The sequence below is a fragment of the Podarcis vaucheri genome (assembly GCF_965113315.1).
Source record: "Podarcis vaucheri genome assembly, chromosome: 2".
NCBI lineage: Eukaryota > Metazoa > Chordata > Lepidosauria > Squamata > Lacertidae > Podarcis > Podarcis vaucheri.
This window is the reverse complement of record NC_138760.1, coordinates 124,428,153-124,447,272: the sequence shown is the minus strand read 5'-3', so window position 1 is coordinate 124,447,272 and position 19,120 is coordinate 124,428,153. Positions and strand designations below refer to the sequence as shown.

The window sequence follows — 19,120 nt, the reverse complement described above, 5'->3', positions numbered from 1 at the left end:
TCGTGGCCGACTCTGGGATTGCGGCGCTTCCAGGTCATGTGGCCAGCATGACTAAGCCGCTTCTGGCGAACCAGAGCAGTGCACGGAAACACCGTTTACCTTCCCGCCGGAGTGGTACCCATTTATCAACTTGCACTTTGACGTGCTTTCGAACTGCTAGGTTGGCAGGAGCAGGGACTGAACAGCGGGAGCTCACCCCGTCACGGGGATTTGAACTGCCGACCTTCTGATCAGCAAGTCCTAGGCTCTGTGGTTTAACCCACAGCGCCACCCACGTCCCATAGTGCAAGCCATAAGCTTCCTTTAGGCGGTCTCCAGCATTGTATTAAATATTCCTACAGGTTTTTAATTGTACTTTTATCCCTTTATTTCTTGTCTTGTATTAGAATTTTTGAATTCAAAATTGCAATAAAATACTATGTAAGAAATTAAAGTCATAATGAGAATATAATTGATAAATCATTAAATGGTCTGCTGGCTTCACAAAGAAACAATTCCTAGCACCTTCAGCAAACTGCAGTTCCCAGGATTCTCCATGACTATTAAAGTATGCTTTAAATCATGGCATTGATGATTGTGACCTCAGTGGGAAAAAGACATTTCGTAAAAGCAACAATAGGGTAAGAATATTAATATTCTACAGCCTTTTAAATGTGTCTGGGGGAAGGGGGAGGGTTTATTGTTTTGCTGTTTTTGTTTTAATTATTTACCGTATTTTTTGCTGTATAAGACTCACTTTTTCCCTCCTAAAAAGTAAGGGGAAATGTGTGTGCGTCTTATTGAGCGAATGCAGGCTGCGCAGCTATCACAGAAGCCAGAACAGCAAGAGGGATCACTGTTCTTACTGCGCAGCGATCCCTCTTGCTGTTCTGGCTTCTGAGATTCAGAATATTTTTTTGGTTTTGCTTTCCTCCTCCAAAAACTAAGTGCGTCTTGTGGTCTGGTGCGTCTTATAGAGCGAAAAATACGGTACCTATGTTTTTACATTGCATTTTATTCAGTGAACTGCCCTGAGATCTTTTCATGAAGGGTGGTTTATAAACTTAATAAACAACAACAGCAACAGCAACATCATCATTATTAAATTTATTACTTATACCCCGTCCATATGGCCGGGCCTCCCCAGCCACTCTGGGTGGCTTCCAATAGGATAATAAAAACACAATAAAACATCAAACAGGGCATCTGCTAGGGATCATTTTACTGCAATTCTTGCAGGGGGCTGGACTAGCTGACCGTAGCAGTCCCTTCCAACCCTACAGGTCTAATAACAACAACAATAATAATATAATTCTCATAGGGGAATAGCTCAAGCCCCTTGATCACAGGGATGGGGGAGCTTGTAGCTCTCCAGATGTGGTTTTTATTTTTACATATTTTTTACTTTCATTTTTTTGCATTGGAAATAAATACTGTACATTCAAAACTTTAAGGGGGGGGGAGCTGGAGGGGGAAGGGAATGGGTTCCGACAGAGCCCGCTGCACATGCACTTCATGCAAACAATTCCAAATATTTCTCCTCTTGGCGCCACCTGCCGAAGGCAGCTTTTCCTAGATTTAAGTCTTCTGGCCATTTAGCAACTCTTGATGGGGGTGGGGCTTTTATTCCAGACGTTGCAGATCTCCAGGTCCCACCACCCCAGCCCCATTGGCCAACATCTGGAGGGCTGCAGTAACCCCCCCTAAAAAAAAATTCCACTCGCCTTGCAGGAAAGGGGGCGGAAAATCCACCCACCCACCCCTCGTTTCCGCAAAGCGTAGCTCACGTTCCGGGCACCCAGGGGTTAAGCTGCGAGAGCCTTGGATTCCTAGAGAGGCCGCGCGGGGATGGGTGGGCGGGGCTGCTGGTTTCTGCAAGTACGTCACCTGGTCATCCCAGGATCCGGGCGCGCGCGCGCGCAGACGTGACACGCCCCCCCGCAGGCTCCGCCCCTTTCCCTGCCGCATGGGCTGTTTCTTCATCATTGTTTTGGTCGGCGTCAGCCACGTGGGAAGCGAGTAAGTGGAAAGAAGAGGCTCCTTTGCAGGGAAATCAGATTTTGTGGAAGGAGAAGGTGAGCAGGTATTGAGAAGCCGGAGGGGAAATATCTTGGGGTGTGTGTGTGTGTTTTGTGGGATGGCAAAACAGCTTTGCAGCCGATTTCCTCCTCTCTCTCCATCCCCAAATTATGTTCTTGGAGCGAAAAAGCGGGTGGAATTTGTAGGACTTACTTATTTATGATGTTTTTATAATGTTGCACTATTTTAGTGTTGTTAGCCGCCCTGAGCCCGGCTTCGGCTGGGGAGGGCGGGATATAAATAAAATTTATTATTATTATTATTATTATTATTATTATTATTATTATTATTATTATTAATTTAATTCAGCGTTTAGACACACACCGTTCGTTTGCAAGAACGGTGGCTTTTCTCGGGGGTGTTTGTATTTTTTAAATTTTATTTTAAACAGGTTTAACAGCCTGTGAATCGGAGGTGATGAACTAGGAGGGCGCGTGGGGATGGGCGTGGAATCCCGGAAGGTCCCAAGTTCGAATGCGACCTCTGCTCTGAATTTACTAGGTGGGCTTTTATGGGTCTAAGTATCTATTAACTCCAGCCTCCTCCAGTTCTTTACAAGAGGAGCAGGAAGATTGCCTTACCAGCTGTGATTCAGTGGCTGCATACGCCCCATACCTTTAAAATAACACACACACCCCGTCAAAGAATTGTGGCAACTTAGTATACCCCACCCCATAGAACTAAAGTTCCCAGCACCCTTAACACACTGTAGTTTTCAGGATTCTTCAGGGGGAAAGTTCAGAAAGCATGTGATCAGATTCACAGTTCAACTTCCTAAGGAAGTTAGATTAGCCTCAATCAGAGCCAGGGCCTTCTCAACACTGGCTCCGGCCTGGTGGAACGCTCTGTCTCATGAGACCAGAGGCCTGCGGGATCTGATTTCTTTCCACGGGGCCTGTAAGACAGAGCTGTTCCACCTGGCCTTTGGCTTAGAATCAGTTTGATTCCCTCCCCCTCTTTCTTTCTTTTTTCTTTCTCCTCCTCTGAAGGGGCTGCATCCTAATGTTTTAATGTTGTATTTTAGTCTTGTTTTTTAAATTGTATTTTAATCAACTTGTTTTTATTACTGGTTGTTAGCCGCCCTGAGCCCGGTCTTGGCTGGGGAGGGCGGGGTATAAATAAAAATTATTATTGTTGTTGTTTTCCTTTAGGGAGAAGTAGAGTTTGCAAGAGGAGCAAGCTGTTAGTAGCTCCTGTGCAAACCCCTAGTTTTTCTGCACACCTGTTCCTTTCTAGATCAGCCAGCTGAAATGGACGAAGTCCAGCACAAAGGCTAGGCATCCCTTGCTTGCTTCTTGCCTTCGGAAAGCGGCTCAGTTTTTTCATTTTTAAAAAAATTATTATTCGCTTAGGAACTGTTTTCAAGATTTGTCTGTGGTAAAGATGTCAGGAGAGTGGTCAGCAGCTGAGGTGGATGTGGTCAATCCTGGGGATCTGGAAGCAAGGAAGAACGGAGCAAGGACTCTCAGCATTGCCCAGGTTGGGACGATTGGAGAGTTTATGAGTTGGGGTGTGCCAAGACCAGGGCGGCTGGAAGCTGAGGAGGGATTGGCCCACAGCTGGGAAGTCCAATGGCAGGAGTTGCTGAAGGCGGTGCACACCCCTCACTGGGGGAGCCCAGAGTCTCCAAAGACCATGCGCTGGGAAGTTAACAAATCCTCCCTGGTCCCTTCCGAAACGGTAGCTGATTTGGGACCTTGTGGAGAGGTGGCAATCGGTCTTTCGCCAGGCCTCAAAGGAGGAGCTCACCAAACCTCACATGATCTGGACTCTGGCAAAAGGGGAGACAGCGTCAAAGTGGGCAAAGAGATCTCAAGCAAGGGTGCCGCTGTGACAGAGACACAGCGCCAGCGCTTCCGGCTTTTCTGCTACCAGGAGGCTGAGGGGCCCCGAGAGGCCTGTGACCGGCTGCATGCGCTGTGCCGTGAGTGGCTGAAGCCAGAGAGGCGCACCAAGGAGCAGATCCTGGAGCTGGTGATCCTGGAGCAGTTCTTGGCGGTCTTGCCACCGGCAATGCAGAGCTGGGTCCGATATGGGAGTCCGGCAACCTGCTCCCAGGCTGTGGTCCTGGCTGAGGATTTCCTGATGAGACAGCGGAAGGCTGAAGGATGGGAAGGACAGGTGAGGCAAAGGAGCTGGGGAAGCTCTGGTCCACTGGTTATCCCCATTTGGCCTGCAAGGCCATTTTGGGCGAGCCAAACCCACCCACCCTCTACTTGATGCCATGTATAATGGAAGGGGTTCAGAGGAACAATTGCAAACTTTAAGGCAAACACCCAATTGTTCATTTGCTGGAGCAAGAAGTGCTCCGATGTTGGGTGGTGGGACATGTGTTAAAATGGAGGGGGTTATTCTCATTTTAGCAGCAATTTCTGTGGAAAACGCTCCTCTGTTTCTGTGCTACTTTTTGAGCCATTGAAATTGGGAGGTTCAAAAATTCACACAGGGCTGTTTAAAAGCCCTTTTGCAAAGAGCCACGCGGGGCTGTTGGGCTTCTGGATTTTTGAGGTTAAGAGAGCGGTGCGGGGCTGTGCACAGTGATGGCAGGGGATTGACCCTTCAGGTTTCGCCTGCCAGGCATGGGCAGTTAAAGATCAGGCCCACCAGGCATGGAAGGCTCCCAACCTCTCTCCTGAAAGGTTTGGCGGGATGCAGAATTAGCGATAGAACATGGGTGGAGGAACGAGATCCTTGAACAAATCCTTTGAGCTCCTAGCCTCTTCTCTCTTTCCACTCTGTTCTAGGCTCCAGGAACTTTGGCAGAAGTGGTTGTGAGCCTCTCTGAAGTGGATGAGGCTGCTCCAGAATTCTGCAAGGAGATGAAGAAGGAGAGCAGCCAGAATGCTGGCTTTCTAGGTATGTAATAGCTCCCTCTATTTCCAATGCTGAGGCAGTGAGTGCCGTTCCTTACCTTACGACTGGTTTTCATATACAGTGGTACCTCTGGATACGAACGGGATCCATTTTGGAGTCCCATTCACATCCTGAAGTAAATGTAAGACGCGCGTGCGCGGGTTGCGTTTCGTTGCTTCTGCACATACGCGGGTTGTGTTTCGTCGCTTTGTGCATGCGTGTGATGTCATTTTGAGCGTCTGCGCATGCGCGAGCGGCAAAACCCGGAAGTAACATGCTCCGTTACTTCCGGGTCGCTGCAGAGCGCAACCCGAAAATACTTAACTTGAAGCTACTTCAACCCGAGGTATGACTGTACTGTATGCAATTGTGCCAGCTGTTTTTAAAAATCTGTATACAGTGGTACCTCAGGTTACATATGCTTCAGGTTACAGACTCCGTTAACCCAGAAATAGTGCTTCAGGTTAAGAACTTTGCTTCAGGATAAGAACAGAAATTGTGCTCCGGCAGCGTGGTAGCAGCAGGAGGCCCCATTAGCTAAAGTGGTGCTTCGGGTTAAGAACAGTTTCAGGTTAAGAACGAACCTCCGGAACGAATTAAGTACTTAACCAGAGGTACCACTGTATATATTTATGCAATGGTTAGAAATTAGTTTGATAGAAGGAACTGAACTTCATCCAAAAAGCAAAAGCTGCCTTAAAATGCTTGCTTCAGTAGGAAGGTTTTGTCAAGTGGCAGAATTAGAGCAGGGAGTGGGAGCTCACAGAGCCCATCCAGTCTAATCCCCTGCCTGTGTAATGCAGGATGCGGCCACAGCATCCCTGACAGATCCTAGCCCAGCCTCTAGACCTCCAGAGAAGGAGGGCCCCACCTGCACACCACCATAGCTTTCTGCTCCACCTTCAAGCAGAAAACATTTAGCCCAGGGGTCTGCAACCCGCGGCTCCGGAGCCGCATGTGGCTCTTTTACACCTTTGCCGCGGCTCTGGGGTGGATACTAGCGAGGGGAGGAGGCGCATTGTGTGCCCCGACACTCCCCACTGTGGCGGGCGCTGTACTGGCTGTGATGTCGCATGGGGGCGGTGCGTGTGTTAGTCACGCACCGTCCCGACGTCACCTTCCCGCCCGCCCGCCAAATTGTAAGGGGCATGTATGCTGGTCACTGCATTGAAAGGGGGCATGTACGCTGGTCACTGTTTTGAAGGGGAGTGGAGAAACACACACACACACACACACACACAAAGGTAACTTGTTAGTTTAACGTTTATTTCTATGAGGAGGAGTAATTCTGAGGGGTCAAACAAAGAAATAATAAAAAGTGACAAAAAAGTTATTTTTATAATGACGAGTTTTGCGGCTCCCAGATTTTTTTCCTTCAGAAACGGGTCCAAGTGTCTCTTTTTGTCTTAAAGGTTGCAGACCCCTGATTTAGCCTAAAGCTGCCTCCTTGCAATTTCCACCATTCCTACTAGTCTGCCAATTGGAGCAGCAGAGATCAAGGGAGCAATCCCGTAGCAAGAGCTCTTGAAATGAGCCGCGTTGAGATCCATTAGATATCCGGCTCCATCTGGGGTAGTTTGCCCCCCTTTGTCCCCTACCTGCACTCGGCTCAATCTCACCTGTTGCTCCTAGAAGCTGTCACCATGTGACAGTGGCCACAATCCCAGGAAACGGATTCGACTGGCTGGCTAAACCAGGTGAGGGGAGCCGATGGGTCGGTGAGTTAGGGACTTCTCCTGAATACGAAGACAGGCTCCAGTGATTTGAGCAGATGAGACCAAGGATAACAAAAGGCTATGGAGTAATAAAAGGCAATGGAGTAAATCCTACACAAATCCAGAGTGGATTCTCTAAGATGGTTGGGTGGCGCCTTCTATTCCTCCTTCCAGCCACTTCTGCAGCCAAACTGGTGCCAAAAGTATTGCTCTGCTATCCTCAAAATAAAAAAAAAATCCTTCCAGTAGCATCTTAAAGACCAACTAAGTTAGTTCTTGGTATGAGCTTTCGTGTGCATGCACACTTCTTCAGATCCCTTGATCTCTGCTGCTATCCTCAGCAAGGCTTGTTCTCTCGGCAGCTCAGGGCCCCCGTACACACTGCCCAGGGGGTCACTTCAGTGCTGCTAGTGCAAAGTAATAATAATAATAATTTATTATTTATACCCCGCCCATCTGGCTGTGTTTCCCCAGCCAATCTGGGCGGCTCCAAACAGAATATTAATATTAATAATAATGTGATAAAACATCAAACATTAAAAACATTAAAAAGTGCAACTGCAGATTTCACAACTTTGTCACAAATTTCTCAAACCAGACAACAAATATGTGACTTTCAGTAATAATAATAATAATAATTTATTATTTATACGTCACCTATCAGGCCGGGTTTCCCCAGCCGCTCGGTGGCTTCCAACAAAATATTAAAATACAATAGTCCATCAAACATTAAAAGCTTCCCTAAACATGGCTGCCTTCAGATGTCTTCTAAAAGTCAGATAAGCATTTCCTTCATATCTGATGGGTGTTCCACAGGGCAGGCGCCACTGCCGAGAAGGCTCTCTGCCTGGTTCCCTGTAACTTTGCCACTCACAGTGAGGGAACTACCAGAAGGCCCTTGGTGCTGGACCTCAGTGTCCGGGCTGATCGTTGGGAGTGGAGATGCTCCTTCAGGTATACTGGGCCGAGGCCATTTAGGGCTTTAAAGGTCAGCACCAACACTTTGAATTGTGCTCAGAAACGTTTTACTTCACCCCCGGAGGCGCACTCCATTGTCTCGAGACAGACAGGTGACAACGTCGTTTGGGGCGGGATTTCCCCCAACCATTTCCCCTGTTTACCCCAATCCCCCTCATTTCCAGGAACCAATGAGCTGACGAGCGAGAACCATGTGGGAAGAGAGGAGCTGGAGGTCAACGTCGGGGTTGTAGGTATAGCGGAGCAGCGTGACGAAAGCTGGCCAGAGAGATCCGTGGCAGCGGCTGCTTGTGAACAGCTCCCTGAACTCTCAGTCCCACCTCTGGGGACACAGGAGAGGAGGAGCACATTCTCCAGGAGGAGCGTGACCCAGAGGCAAGGCCTTGAAAACCAGAGAAGACCCACGGAGCCCACGCTCTACATCTGCATGGTCTGCGGACGTAGCTTCACGCGGAGATCGAATCTCTTTCGGCATCAGAAGCTCCACACGGGACAGAAGTGCCACTGGTGTGCGGTTTGCGGGCAGAGGTTCACTCGGAAGGAGAAGCTCGTGAGTCACCAGAAAGTTCACAAAAAGAGGGTGACGGCTGGACGAAGAGGCCAAGTGGGGGAAATGGCCGCCAAGTCTCCCGGAATCACAACAGCAGGTGTGTAAATTTGAAGCAGGTGTGGAGAACTGGATCCCAAATGTGAGCCTGGTCGTCCTTAACCCTTTCTGGCCTGCCAGTGGTCGGTTTGAACCAGTGTTCAAAAGTAGCCAGGGGCCTTTTGCTTTCAATCACTTGTGACCAAGAGACAGGCTCCAGCGATTTGAGCGGATGAGACCAGAAGTGGGTCCAATGATTAAGAAGGTGGTTCCTTCATGTGCTGTAGAGGGAGATGAGGGGCAGCCTGGGAAGGTAAGCCAGAAGGAAAACTCTGATCCTCAACCTCTGCTGCCTTGTGGGATATTTTCAGGAGAATAAAAGGCTATGGAGTTAATCCTATCCAAATCCAAAGTGGATTCCCTAAGATGGTTGGGTGGCGCCTTCTATGCCTCCTTCCAGCCACTTCTGCAGCCAGGCTGGTGCCAAACCTATTGCTCTGCTATCCTCAGTGAGGCTGAGAGGGGGGTCTTGTCGTCTGGGCAGCCCAGGACCCCCAGACACACTGCCCTGGCAGGCACCCCAGAAAGGTCACTTCAGTGCTGCTAGTGCAAAGTAATCATCATCATCATAATTTATTATTTATACCCCGCCCATCTGGCTGGGCTTTCCCAGCCACTCTAGGCTGCTTCCAACAAAGTATTAAAATACAGTAGTCTGTTAAACATTAAAAGCTTCCCTAAAGAGGGCTGCCTTCAGATGTCTTCTAAAAGTCTGGTAGTTGTTCTTCTCTTTGACATCTGGTGGGAGGGGGTTCCACAGGGCAGGGGCCACTACCAAAAAGGCCACCTGCTTGTTCCCTGTAGCTTTGCTTCTCACAGTGAGGGAACCGCCAGAAGGCCCTCAGAGCTGGACCGCAGTGTCCAGGCTGAACGATGGGGATGGAGACGCACCTTCAGGTATACTGGGCCGAGGCCATTTAGGGCTTTAACGGTCAGCAGCAACACTTTGAATTGTGCTCAGAAACGTTTTACTTCACCCCCGGAGGCGCACTCCATTGTCTCAAGACAGACAGGTGACAACGTCGTTTGGGGCGGGGTTTCCCCCAACCATTTCCCCTGCTTACCCCAATCCCCCTCCGTTCCAGGAACCAATGAACTGACGAACGGGAACCATGTGGGAAGAGAGGAGCTGGAGGTCAACGTCGGGGTTGTAGGTATAGCGGAGCAGCGTGACGAAAGCTGGTCGGAGAGATCCGTGGCGGCGGCTGCTTGTGAACTCTCAGTCCCACCTCTGGGGACACAGGAGAGGAGGAGCGCATTCTCCAGGAGGAGCGTGACCTGGAGGCAAGGCCTTGAAAACCAGAGAAGACCCAAGGAGCCCACGCTCCACATATGCACGGTCTGCGGACGTAGCTTCACGCGGAGATCGAATCTCTTTCGGCATCAGAAGCTCCACACGGGACAGAAGTCCCACTGGTGTGTGGTTTGCGGGCAGAGGTTCACTCGGAAGGAGAAGCTCGTGAGTCACCAGAAAGTTCACAAAGAGAGGGTGACGGCTGGACAAAGAGGCCAAGCAGGGGAAATAGCTGCAAAGTCTCCCGGAATCACAACAGCAGGTGTGTAAATTTGTTGTTTTTTAAAAATAATTTTTATTGAGATTTAAGATCACCCGCCAACACCAATAAAACACCAAATCTTATTACATATATCCTACTTTATGCTCCATAGAGCTGTTGACTTCCGTCCTTCCCTTCCATCAGTTTTCCTATTGTATTCTATAGTTCACAGTTTCTTTGATTAGATATTACAACATGACATAAGATTTACTTCAATCCTGCCAACGTTTTCAAATTTGTACAGTTCTCACTTATATAGATCAAAAATTTACACCATTCTTTTTGGTACTTTGTCTCCTCCTGATTGCGAATTCTGTGTGTCAATTTAGCCATTTCAGCGTATTCAACCAGCTTTATCTGCCATTCTCCTATTGTTGGCATCTCCTGTTGCTTCCACTTTTGCCACTATCAGAACTCTAGCTGCTGTTGTTGCGTACAGATATAATCTTTGATCAGTCTTCTTAACGTCTTCTCCCACCAAACCTAGCAAGAATTCTTCCGGCTTTTGGGGAAAGCTATACTTAAACATCTTTTTTAACTCGTTATAAATTGATTCCCAGAACTCTTTTAATTTATTACATGACCACCACATATGAAAGAAGTCGCCATCCTTTCCCTTGCATTTCCAGCAAGTTTTACTACTAGTTCTGTACATTTTTGCCAATTTGGTGGGAGTAAGATACCAACGATAGACCATCTTCATAATATTCTCTTTTAAGGCAGAACAAGCGGTGAATTTTATACTCTCATTCCAGAGTTTGGCCCATACATCATAATCTATGTTGTGTCCTAGATCAATAGTCCATTTTATCATAGCCTCTTTTATAAGTTTGTCTTTTGTATTCCATTCTAATAGGAGATTATACATTTTTGAAAGTAATTTAGGCTTACTTTCTATAATGTCTATTTGAAATTTCAATTTTTCAGCAATACAATCATAAGGCTTCAATTTCCAACCTTTTTCGGCCTTCATCAGAATCTCTTCATAGGTGATAGGGCCACCCATCAGCAGGTGTGTAAATTTGAAGCAGGTGTGGAGAACTGGATTGCAAATGTGAGCCTGGTCGTCCTTAACCCTTTCTGCCCTGCCACTGGTCAGTTTGCACCAGTGTTCAAAATTAGCTAGGCGCATTTTGCTTTCAACCACTTGTGACCAAGTGAAAAGGCCTGAAAGCCAGGATGGCGCCATCTGGAGATCCTAGGATTTGGACCGTTTTCACACGCCAGTACCCCATCCTGTAGAATTCTATCTGTTATCTTTTATCTGTGCAATCGGAATGAATTTTGTGGAACCAAATTGCTTTTTCTGTGCAGTCTGTTTTAAGAAAAACAGGTCAGAATAGGCCAATATATAGGCGGACTGGCCCTGGCTCAAGTGACTTTTCTTTTTTTAAGTCAGTGGTTCCCAGCGTTTTTTTGGCCATGCCCCACCTAAGCATCTCTAAAATCCTGGTGTCCCCCCCCCCCATGACATATATGTTACGGAAAAGGAGCAATACGGCAGCGAGCTGCAGCTGGCTGGAAAGCAAAACAGGATGTGAATGTTTGGGACTGTACCGTGGGAACGAAGGGGCAGTCTATTCACTGTGCTGAGCACCGGATGTTAGCTCAGAGTGTCATTTGACCTGTACTGGAAGTACAGGGGTGGAGGTTATCTCTCTCTGCTGTTGGAGTCTGATGAGAGCAGACGCGTTTCTCTGTACTGCTGCAAAGACAGAAATAAAGACATGTAAATACATTTCTGTCTATCTCTTTCCCCTCCCTGGGGGAGGCAGGGAGGAGGGAAGAGTGGTGTGTTCTTCTCACGCTTGAGGAGGATCGCCGATGGTGACCTAGCCTGTATCCTGCCGGGAGACGCAGACGGGGAGGTCAACAAGGAGTTCAAGCCGAGTGCCTGGAGAGTGGCCAGTTTCCTCTGATATAGGCTTGAGAATCCCACATCTGGTAGCAATGCCGGTGGTTCTGATCCATGGAAATCTGCATGAGAGGTTGATGGATCGTTCTTCTTATTATTCAAAAAGTGAACTCTTTTTCACGTGGAGGAAGCCCAAAAGGCCATTAATTTAGTCTAAATATGGAGATTGTCTGTGTCTGTTTCCTCATCTCAGATCATGAGGCTCTTAATCTCAGGGTCGTGGGTTTGAGCCCCGTGTTGGGTTAAAAATTCTTGCATTGCAGGAGGTAATTCTATGATCCTCTGTCTTTCTTTTCTCTTTCTGTTTTTAAATAATCTTTATTAAAAATTTCCAGTCAAACCAAATTATATATTCCAAATTAAATTATCCAATAATCAAACAAATCCCAATGTTATGCCTAATTATAAATTATTATTATTTTTTAGCTGATTTCCCATGCTTCAAGATCAGAGGGAATCCCAATCATCTCATATTACTACTGCATTTCAAAATATTACAATAATTCCCTGAAAATACAGTGGTGCCCCGCAAGACGAATGCCTCGCAAGACGGAAAACCCGCTAGACGAAAGGGTTTTCCGTTTTTGAGCTGCTTCGCAAGACGATTTTCCCTATGGGCTTGCTTTGCAAGACGAAAACGTCTTGCGAGTGTTCCGATTTTTCCCCGCTCCCCCCCTTTTTCTAAGCCGCTAAGCTGCTAATAACCTTTTAGCCGCTAATCTGCTAAGCCTTTAATAGCCGCTAAACCGCTAATAGCCGCTAAACCGCTAATAGCGCTAAACCGCTAAGCCGCTAATAGGGTTGCTTCGCAAGACAAAAAAAACCGCTAGACGAAGAGACTCGCGGAACGGATTAATTTCGTCTTGCGAGGCACCACTGTAATGAAGGATTAACATCAGATTCTCTGTCTTTCATTCCAGCAGGTCCTGTGTGGACGATTCAGGATGACGGCAAGATGGTTTGGGTCCCGTCGGAAGGAAACGAAGTTTGTGGAGAGGAGAAGCAAGACTGTGGGAAGAGGAGAGAAGGAAGAACAACGGGGACTCGGAGGGGAAAGCCCGTGGCAGAAGAGCTTTACTTCAAAGTCGCAATCCCACAAGCGGTGTGCTCCGTCTGCGGGAAAAGCTTCACTCGCAGATCCACCCTTACCAGACACATGAAAGGCCACACAGGAGAGAGGCTTCACAAGTGTTCGGACTGCGGGAAGAAGTTCAGCCCGGCGGTGTCGGGACATCGGATGCCCAAGGCAAAGATGGCAGACACAGGGAGGAAAACGTATGAGTGTGCGAAGTGCGAGGGGGGCAGCCGTCCCAAGCTAAGCCTTAATGGCCGCAAGAGCGTCTGCGAGAGGACAAAACGGTTCAGGTGTTTGGAGTGCGGCCACAAATCCATCTCTCTGTCGCACCTTCTTAGACACCAGAGAATCCACACGGGAGAGAAACCGTATCTGTGCCCCATCTGCGGGAGGAAGTTCCGCCAGTCCGCGCATCTCGTCAGGCACGAGAAGACGCATGGAAAGAAGAAGCCACATTTCTGAGGGCAGGGAGGATCTTCAGAACTGTGCATGTCTAGATGGCAGGAGACACAAGCGAGGTTGTGTGTGCTGTGTGTTGATAAAACAGAAGATCCCAAAGCTTGAAGCCAGACCGCTTGTGTGTGCTCCACGGGAAAGGTCCCCAGCTAAAAATGGGTTTCAGAGCCACATGAGGAAGTTCCAGGGGTTTTAGATGACAAGCTGTGCATCCATCAGTTGCTCTGTGCGATGGATAAAATGGAAAACGTGGCTCACATCAGCACATGGAGTGTCGTGGTCTGGATCATAAGTAGTACAGTCGTACCTTGATCATGCCGCAAACCTGGAAGCGACTGTTCTGCTTTGTGAAATGCTTTTGGAAGCCGAACATCCAATGGGGCTTCCGCAGCTTCTGATTGGCTGCAGGAGCTTCCTGCAGCCTATCAAATCCATGATTTGGTTCTCGAACATTTTGGAAGTTGAACGGACTTCCAGAACGGATTCCGTTTGACTTCCAAGGTACGACTGTAATGAGAGTTCTGGACTCATCCGGGCTGTGCCTTTAAAGCATTATCATACTGCTTGGAACACTCATGGTTTCCCTTACAAAGAATCCTGGGAAATGTAGTTTGTTAAGTGTGCTGAGGGCTGTTAGGAGGCCCCTGTTCCCCTCACAGAGCTGGAGTTCCCAGAGTTCCCCTGTGAAGATGGATGGATTGATTGTTAAACCACACTGAGAACTGTCGCTCCGTGTGGGAGAATATGGGGTCACCTAACAGTGCTCAGCACCTTTAACAAACTACACTTCCCAGGATTCTCTGGGAGAAGACAACGCTGGCGAGCTAAATGAATCAACAGTCTGGGGCGTTTGAAGACAGCCTTGTATTTTCAAAGCCATGTGGCTCCATGAATCAGGAGTGCCAAACGCTTGGTTCTTGCTATATTATTGCTGGACTCCAGCTGCCATCGGCCAATGTGACCCAAAGTCAAGGGTGATGGGGGTTGTGGTCTAGCAATATCTGTTCCCCATCCCTGAAGCTGAATGTGCCAGCTAGGACTGATCACCTGTGACGAGGGAGACCAATTTTCAGGCACTCAGGTAAGAGAGAGATAAACAACAGCAACAGATAGCACACACACTCTCCGCCCCCTGTTTATCAGGCTATAAATATTCCAGAGATTATCAGTATTTTGAAAGCAAGCAAGCAAAGTATTTTCAGCCCAGTTCAAAGCCGCATTGTTGTTGTTTAGTTGTTTAGTCGTCTAGTCGTGTCCGACTCTTCGTGACCCCCTGGACCAGAGCACGCCAGGCCCTCCCGTCTTCCACTGCCTCCCGCAGTTTGGTCAAACTCATGCTGGTAGCTTCGAGAACACTGTCCAACCATCTCGTCCTCTGTCGTCCCCTTCTCCTTGTGCCCTCCATCTTTCCCAGCATCAAGGTCTTTTCCAGGGAGTCTTCTCATGAGGTGGCCAAAGTATTGGAGCCTCAGCTTCAGGATCTGTCCTTCCAGTGAGCACTCAGGGCTGATTTCCTTAAGAATGGATAGGTTTGATCTTCTTGCAGTCCATGGGACTCTCAAGAGTCTCCTCCAGCACCAGAATTCAAAAGCATCCATTCTTCGGCGATCAGCCTTCTTTACGGTCCAGCTTTCACTTCCATACATCACTACTGGGAAAACCATAGCTTTAAACTATACGGACCTTTGTTGGCAAGGTGAAAGCCGCATTAAGCATCTCTAATCAGTTTCAGTTAGGATACGGTAATGAAATGCTATGAGCTGGAATGGGGATCGTTTTGCCTGCCCTTGATTGCCCTTGCAATCGTGAATTTGGAGTATTCCCTCACAAGAGACACCAGTTTAGTAATTTCTCTCTCTCTCTCTTCTGACTGAGTGGGAAATTGAAGGGATATAAACCCGGTATTTCAATGAGAAATGGGAAGCCAGTGTGCACAGGATTGGGCTGTTTGTTGACTAGTAACATGTGTGGCCATATTTACAGGGTTTGTGTGTAAGCTGAAATGTCAGCATGGAAAATGTTAAGCAAGGATGTCACACACACCCCCCTTTAGAGCAGGGATAGGGGAAACACTTGGGGAGGGGTCTTCTGGAAGTTGATGGACTCCAATTCCCATCATCCCCTGTGACCTCAGGTGCTGATGGGAATTGGAGTCCAATAGCATCTGGAAAGTACCGTGTTTTGTGTGTAACAAAGTGTTACGGAGTGAAGTGTAGCTGCTCAAGATTCAAGGCCCTCCAACCAATTATCTTCCCCCATTCCCCAATAGTCCTCATTGGGCTCTGCAATTTTTCTCCAAACTTTTCCCCTGTACTTTTGAATTTCCTTCCAGGCCTGCTGATACTTCTTTCATCTTGAGGGTCTGCCGTTCTATTTGGCCTATGAAAGCATTGGCACATTCACACAAATATCAGAACTAGAGGGCATTTTAATAAAATATGTTTTTTTAATAAAAATAAATAAATAAATAAAAGCAAACCCGCAATGGTTGTCACAAATCCCACAAATGGAGAATGTAACCACCTTAGGGACTGCTTCAATGACCAGCATGTTTCTGCAACATACAGTGATAGATTTAAATAAATTGCTCTTTTGTAAGGAAAATTGTTTGTTTTTGTAGCAGGCATTATTGTATATCTATTCATCAAATTTCAATAACACCCTTCATCTCAGGATCACAGGGTGTTTTACATATAAGAACACAAAAATACAATTACAGATAGGTAGCCGTGTTGGTCTGCCATAGTCAAAATAAAAAAATTCCTTCCAGTAGCACCTTAAAGACCAACTAAGTTAGTTCTTGGTATGAGCTTTCGTGTGCATGCACACTTCTTCAGATACACTGAAACAGAAACAGATACACATTTTTCCGCCGTTTACGCCTGAAGGAATATTTTCAACACACACAACAACAAGACAAATCAGAACAAACAACAACTTCACAACACAACACCTCTCAACCCATTGGAGAACAACAACCACCCTCCCAACAGAACACTGACCACCAACTACCTCCGAAAAAGTGTTACACAAAAAGAGACTCCACATGGACTCCTCCTGATGGACGCAATACCACACTGGACTTGTACATTGACTGCTTCCGCCACAGAATCCAAACAGATGTGACCAGAAAACACCATCGCTTACAACAAAATCTAAACCTTCTGTTTCAGTGTATCTGAAGAAGTGTGCATGCACACGAAAGCTCATACCAAGAACTAACTTAGTTGGTCTTTAAGGTGCTACTGGAAGGAATTTTTTTATTTTGACAAAAATACAAAACATAGTAACAGACAAACCAGTAATCCCCACCACCGTGGAGAAGAAGACTCTTTTTCCCTGGCACCTAAAGATAGCTAACGAAAACGCCAGGAGCGCCTCCCTAGGGAACGCAGTCCACAAATGGGGAGCCACTGCAGAAAAGGACCTGTTTTTGTGTCACCGCCCTCCAGGACTCTCGTGGAGGCATGTGAAGGCAGATAAAGCATTTTTGTTCAAAACATTTTCAGAGAATCACAGAATAGTAGATTTGGAAAGGACTCTGCTATGAGTCTTGGAAGACCTGCTCCCTGCCTTGCAAGACTTTTCCCACCTGGCCTAGGAGGGCAGGGCCCTGACTGACTCCAGCTACAAAAGCTGAGGGTGAAGAGGCCAGAGACCATCTTGGCTGTCTCTTTCTGCAGACCCAGGTCGTGGAGCCTGAGCTTCCACAGCCGCCGCCTGCCATGAACCACCACACCATCGGCAAGATTGGCAGCTAGGTGGATGGGAGGGCATCCCACAGGGCGGGTGCCACTACCAAGAAGGCCTTCCAGCTGGTTTCCTACAACTTCACTCCTGGTGTTGAGGGAACCACCAGAAAGCCCTTGGAGCCAGTGTCCAGGCTGAACGATGGCAATGGAGACGCTCCTTCGGGTATACTGGGCAAATACCGTATAGCTCATTTGCTGAGCCCATGGGCCGAGGGCCTTCTGGTGGTTCCCTCCCTGCGAGAAGTGACGTTATAGGGAACCAGGCAGAGGGCCTTCTCGGTGTTGGCACCTACCCTGTGGAACTCCCTCCCATCAGATGTCAAGGAAATAACTACCTGACTTTTAGAAGACATCTGAAAGCAGCCCTGTTTAGGGAAGTTTTTAATGTTTGATGTTTCATCGTGTTTTTAATATTACGTTGGGAGCTGCTCAGAGTTGTTAATAATAATAATACTTTATTATTTATACCCCGCCCATCTGGCTGGGTTTCCCCAGCCACTCTGGGCGGCTTCCAACAGAACACTAAAATACAATAACCTATTAAACATTAAAAGCTTCCCTAAACAAGGCAGCCTTCAGATGTCTTCTAAAAGTCTGGTAGTTGTTTTTCTCTTTTGACATCTGGTGGGAGGGTGTTCCACAGGGCGGGTGCCACTACCGAGAAGGCCCTCTGCCTGGTTCCCTGGGGTATAAGTAATAAATTATTTCTATTATTCTATTTTATTATTATTATTATGTCATCACTTAAGCACATAAGAGAAGTCTTCTGGATCAGACGGAAGGCTCATTTGGTCTGGCATCCTGTTGTCACAGGGGGCCAACCTGTGGAAAACCAGCAAACAGGATTCAAGCACAATAGCCCTTTCCCCTCCTTTGGCTTCCAGCAACTGGTATTTATAATCATTGCTGCCTCTAGCCATGAAGGCAGAACAGAACAGAGCTGTCCTGGTTAGTAGCCACTGAAGCCCTTCCCTCTGTTGTGACGTGGGGTTTGTGATTTCAGCTCTCTTGACATAATATGCTGGAGTCAGTTCTCTAGTAACACTTCTTTATTAAAGCAACAAGACTGAAGACTGAGGAGGGGAAAGCTACATTTATAGAGACAGGGGACTAATTAGGAAGGATACATTTTGGAGGGAACAATATCAGGCAATCACAGTCCTGCCTTTTGGAGGGAACCAATAAGACAGAGGATCCAAATACAGCAGCTTAATTGAACCAATAGTAGCTGTACCCTTTGAAACCAAAAGGCAGTTACTTTACCCTAATGCAAATACAGACAATAATAATACAGATATAAAATCCTTTGACTGAATACACAACACCCTCCATGAACTTGCCCGGTCCTCTCTTGAAGCTGTCCAGGTTGGCAGCTTCAAAGCCTGGTTTGTACCAGCCAAGCTGAGAAAACCTGGATCAGGGTAGGGGGGGGTCCCTAAGGGCTGCAATTTGAAGGCAGCCTTCCAGCCCCCACTTTTTCAAAAATTAATTTATTTAACATAATTCTTGCAAAATATTGCAAATACAGTGGTGTCTCGCAAGACGAAAAGAATCCGTTCTGTGATTCTCTTCGTCTAGCGGCTTTTTTCGTCTTGCGAAGCAAGCCCGTTGACGGATTAACGCGATTAGCGGCTTTTAGCGGCTTATCTGCTGATCGGATCAGCTGATAAGCGGCTTAGCGGCTTAGAAAAAGGGGGGGAAGGAAAAAAAACCAGCAGGAACTCGCAAGACATTGTCGTCTTGCGAAGCAAGCCCATAGGAAATTCGTCTTGCGAAGCACCTCCAAAACGGAAAACTCTTTCGTCTAGCGAGTTTTCCGTCTTGCGAGGCATTCGTCTTGCGGGGCACCACTGTACATACATATATATTTCAAATAAGCACATGTATATGAAAAAGGAGCTTAAGGTGGTGCCCATGGCTCTTCCCCTCTCCGTTTTCTCCTCACAACAACCTTGCGATATAGCTTAGTCTGAGAGATTGCGACTGCTTCCCCACACTCCCAGGAAGCATATATCTTCATTTGCCTTTTGCTGGGCTATACAGTGCAGCCACGAGAGGCAGCAAGCGGCACAAACATTGTGCTGCTGTCTGCTGCCTGCATGATTTATGTGTCTGT

General features: G+C 47.4%; 1 protein-coding gene across 1 annotated transcript; it reads left to right on the top strand.

Annotated features, from left to right (window-relative positions):
- The first annotated feature begins 1,919 nt into the window (after positions 1-1,919).
- On the top strand, positions 1,920-13,562 carry LOC309524667 (uncharacterized protein). The gene is made up of 6 exons (XM_082209523.1): positions 1,920-2,062; positions 3,411-4,179; positions 4,803-4,914; positions 7,769-8,251; positions 9,336-9,806; positions 12,642-13,562. Exons 2-6 carry the CDS (start codon positions 3,442-3,444, stop codon positions 13,256-13,258), a joined length of 2,421 nt encoding a protein of 806 aa, XP_082065649.1. The 5' UTR covers positions 1,920-2,062; positions 3,411-3,441; the 3' UTR covers positions 13,259-13,562.
- The last annotated feature ends 5,558 nt before the right edge of the window (positions 13,563-19,120 follow it).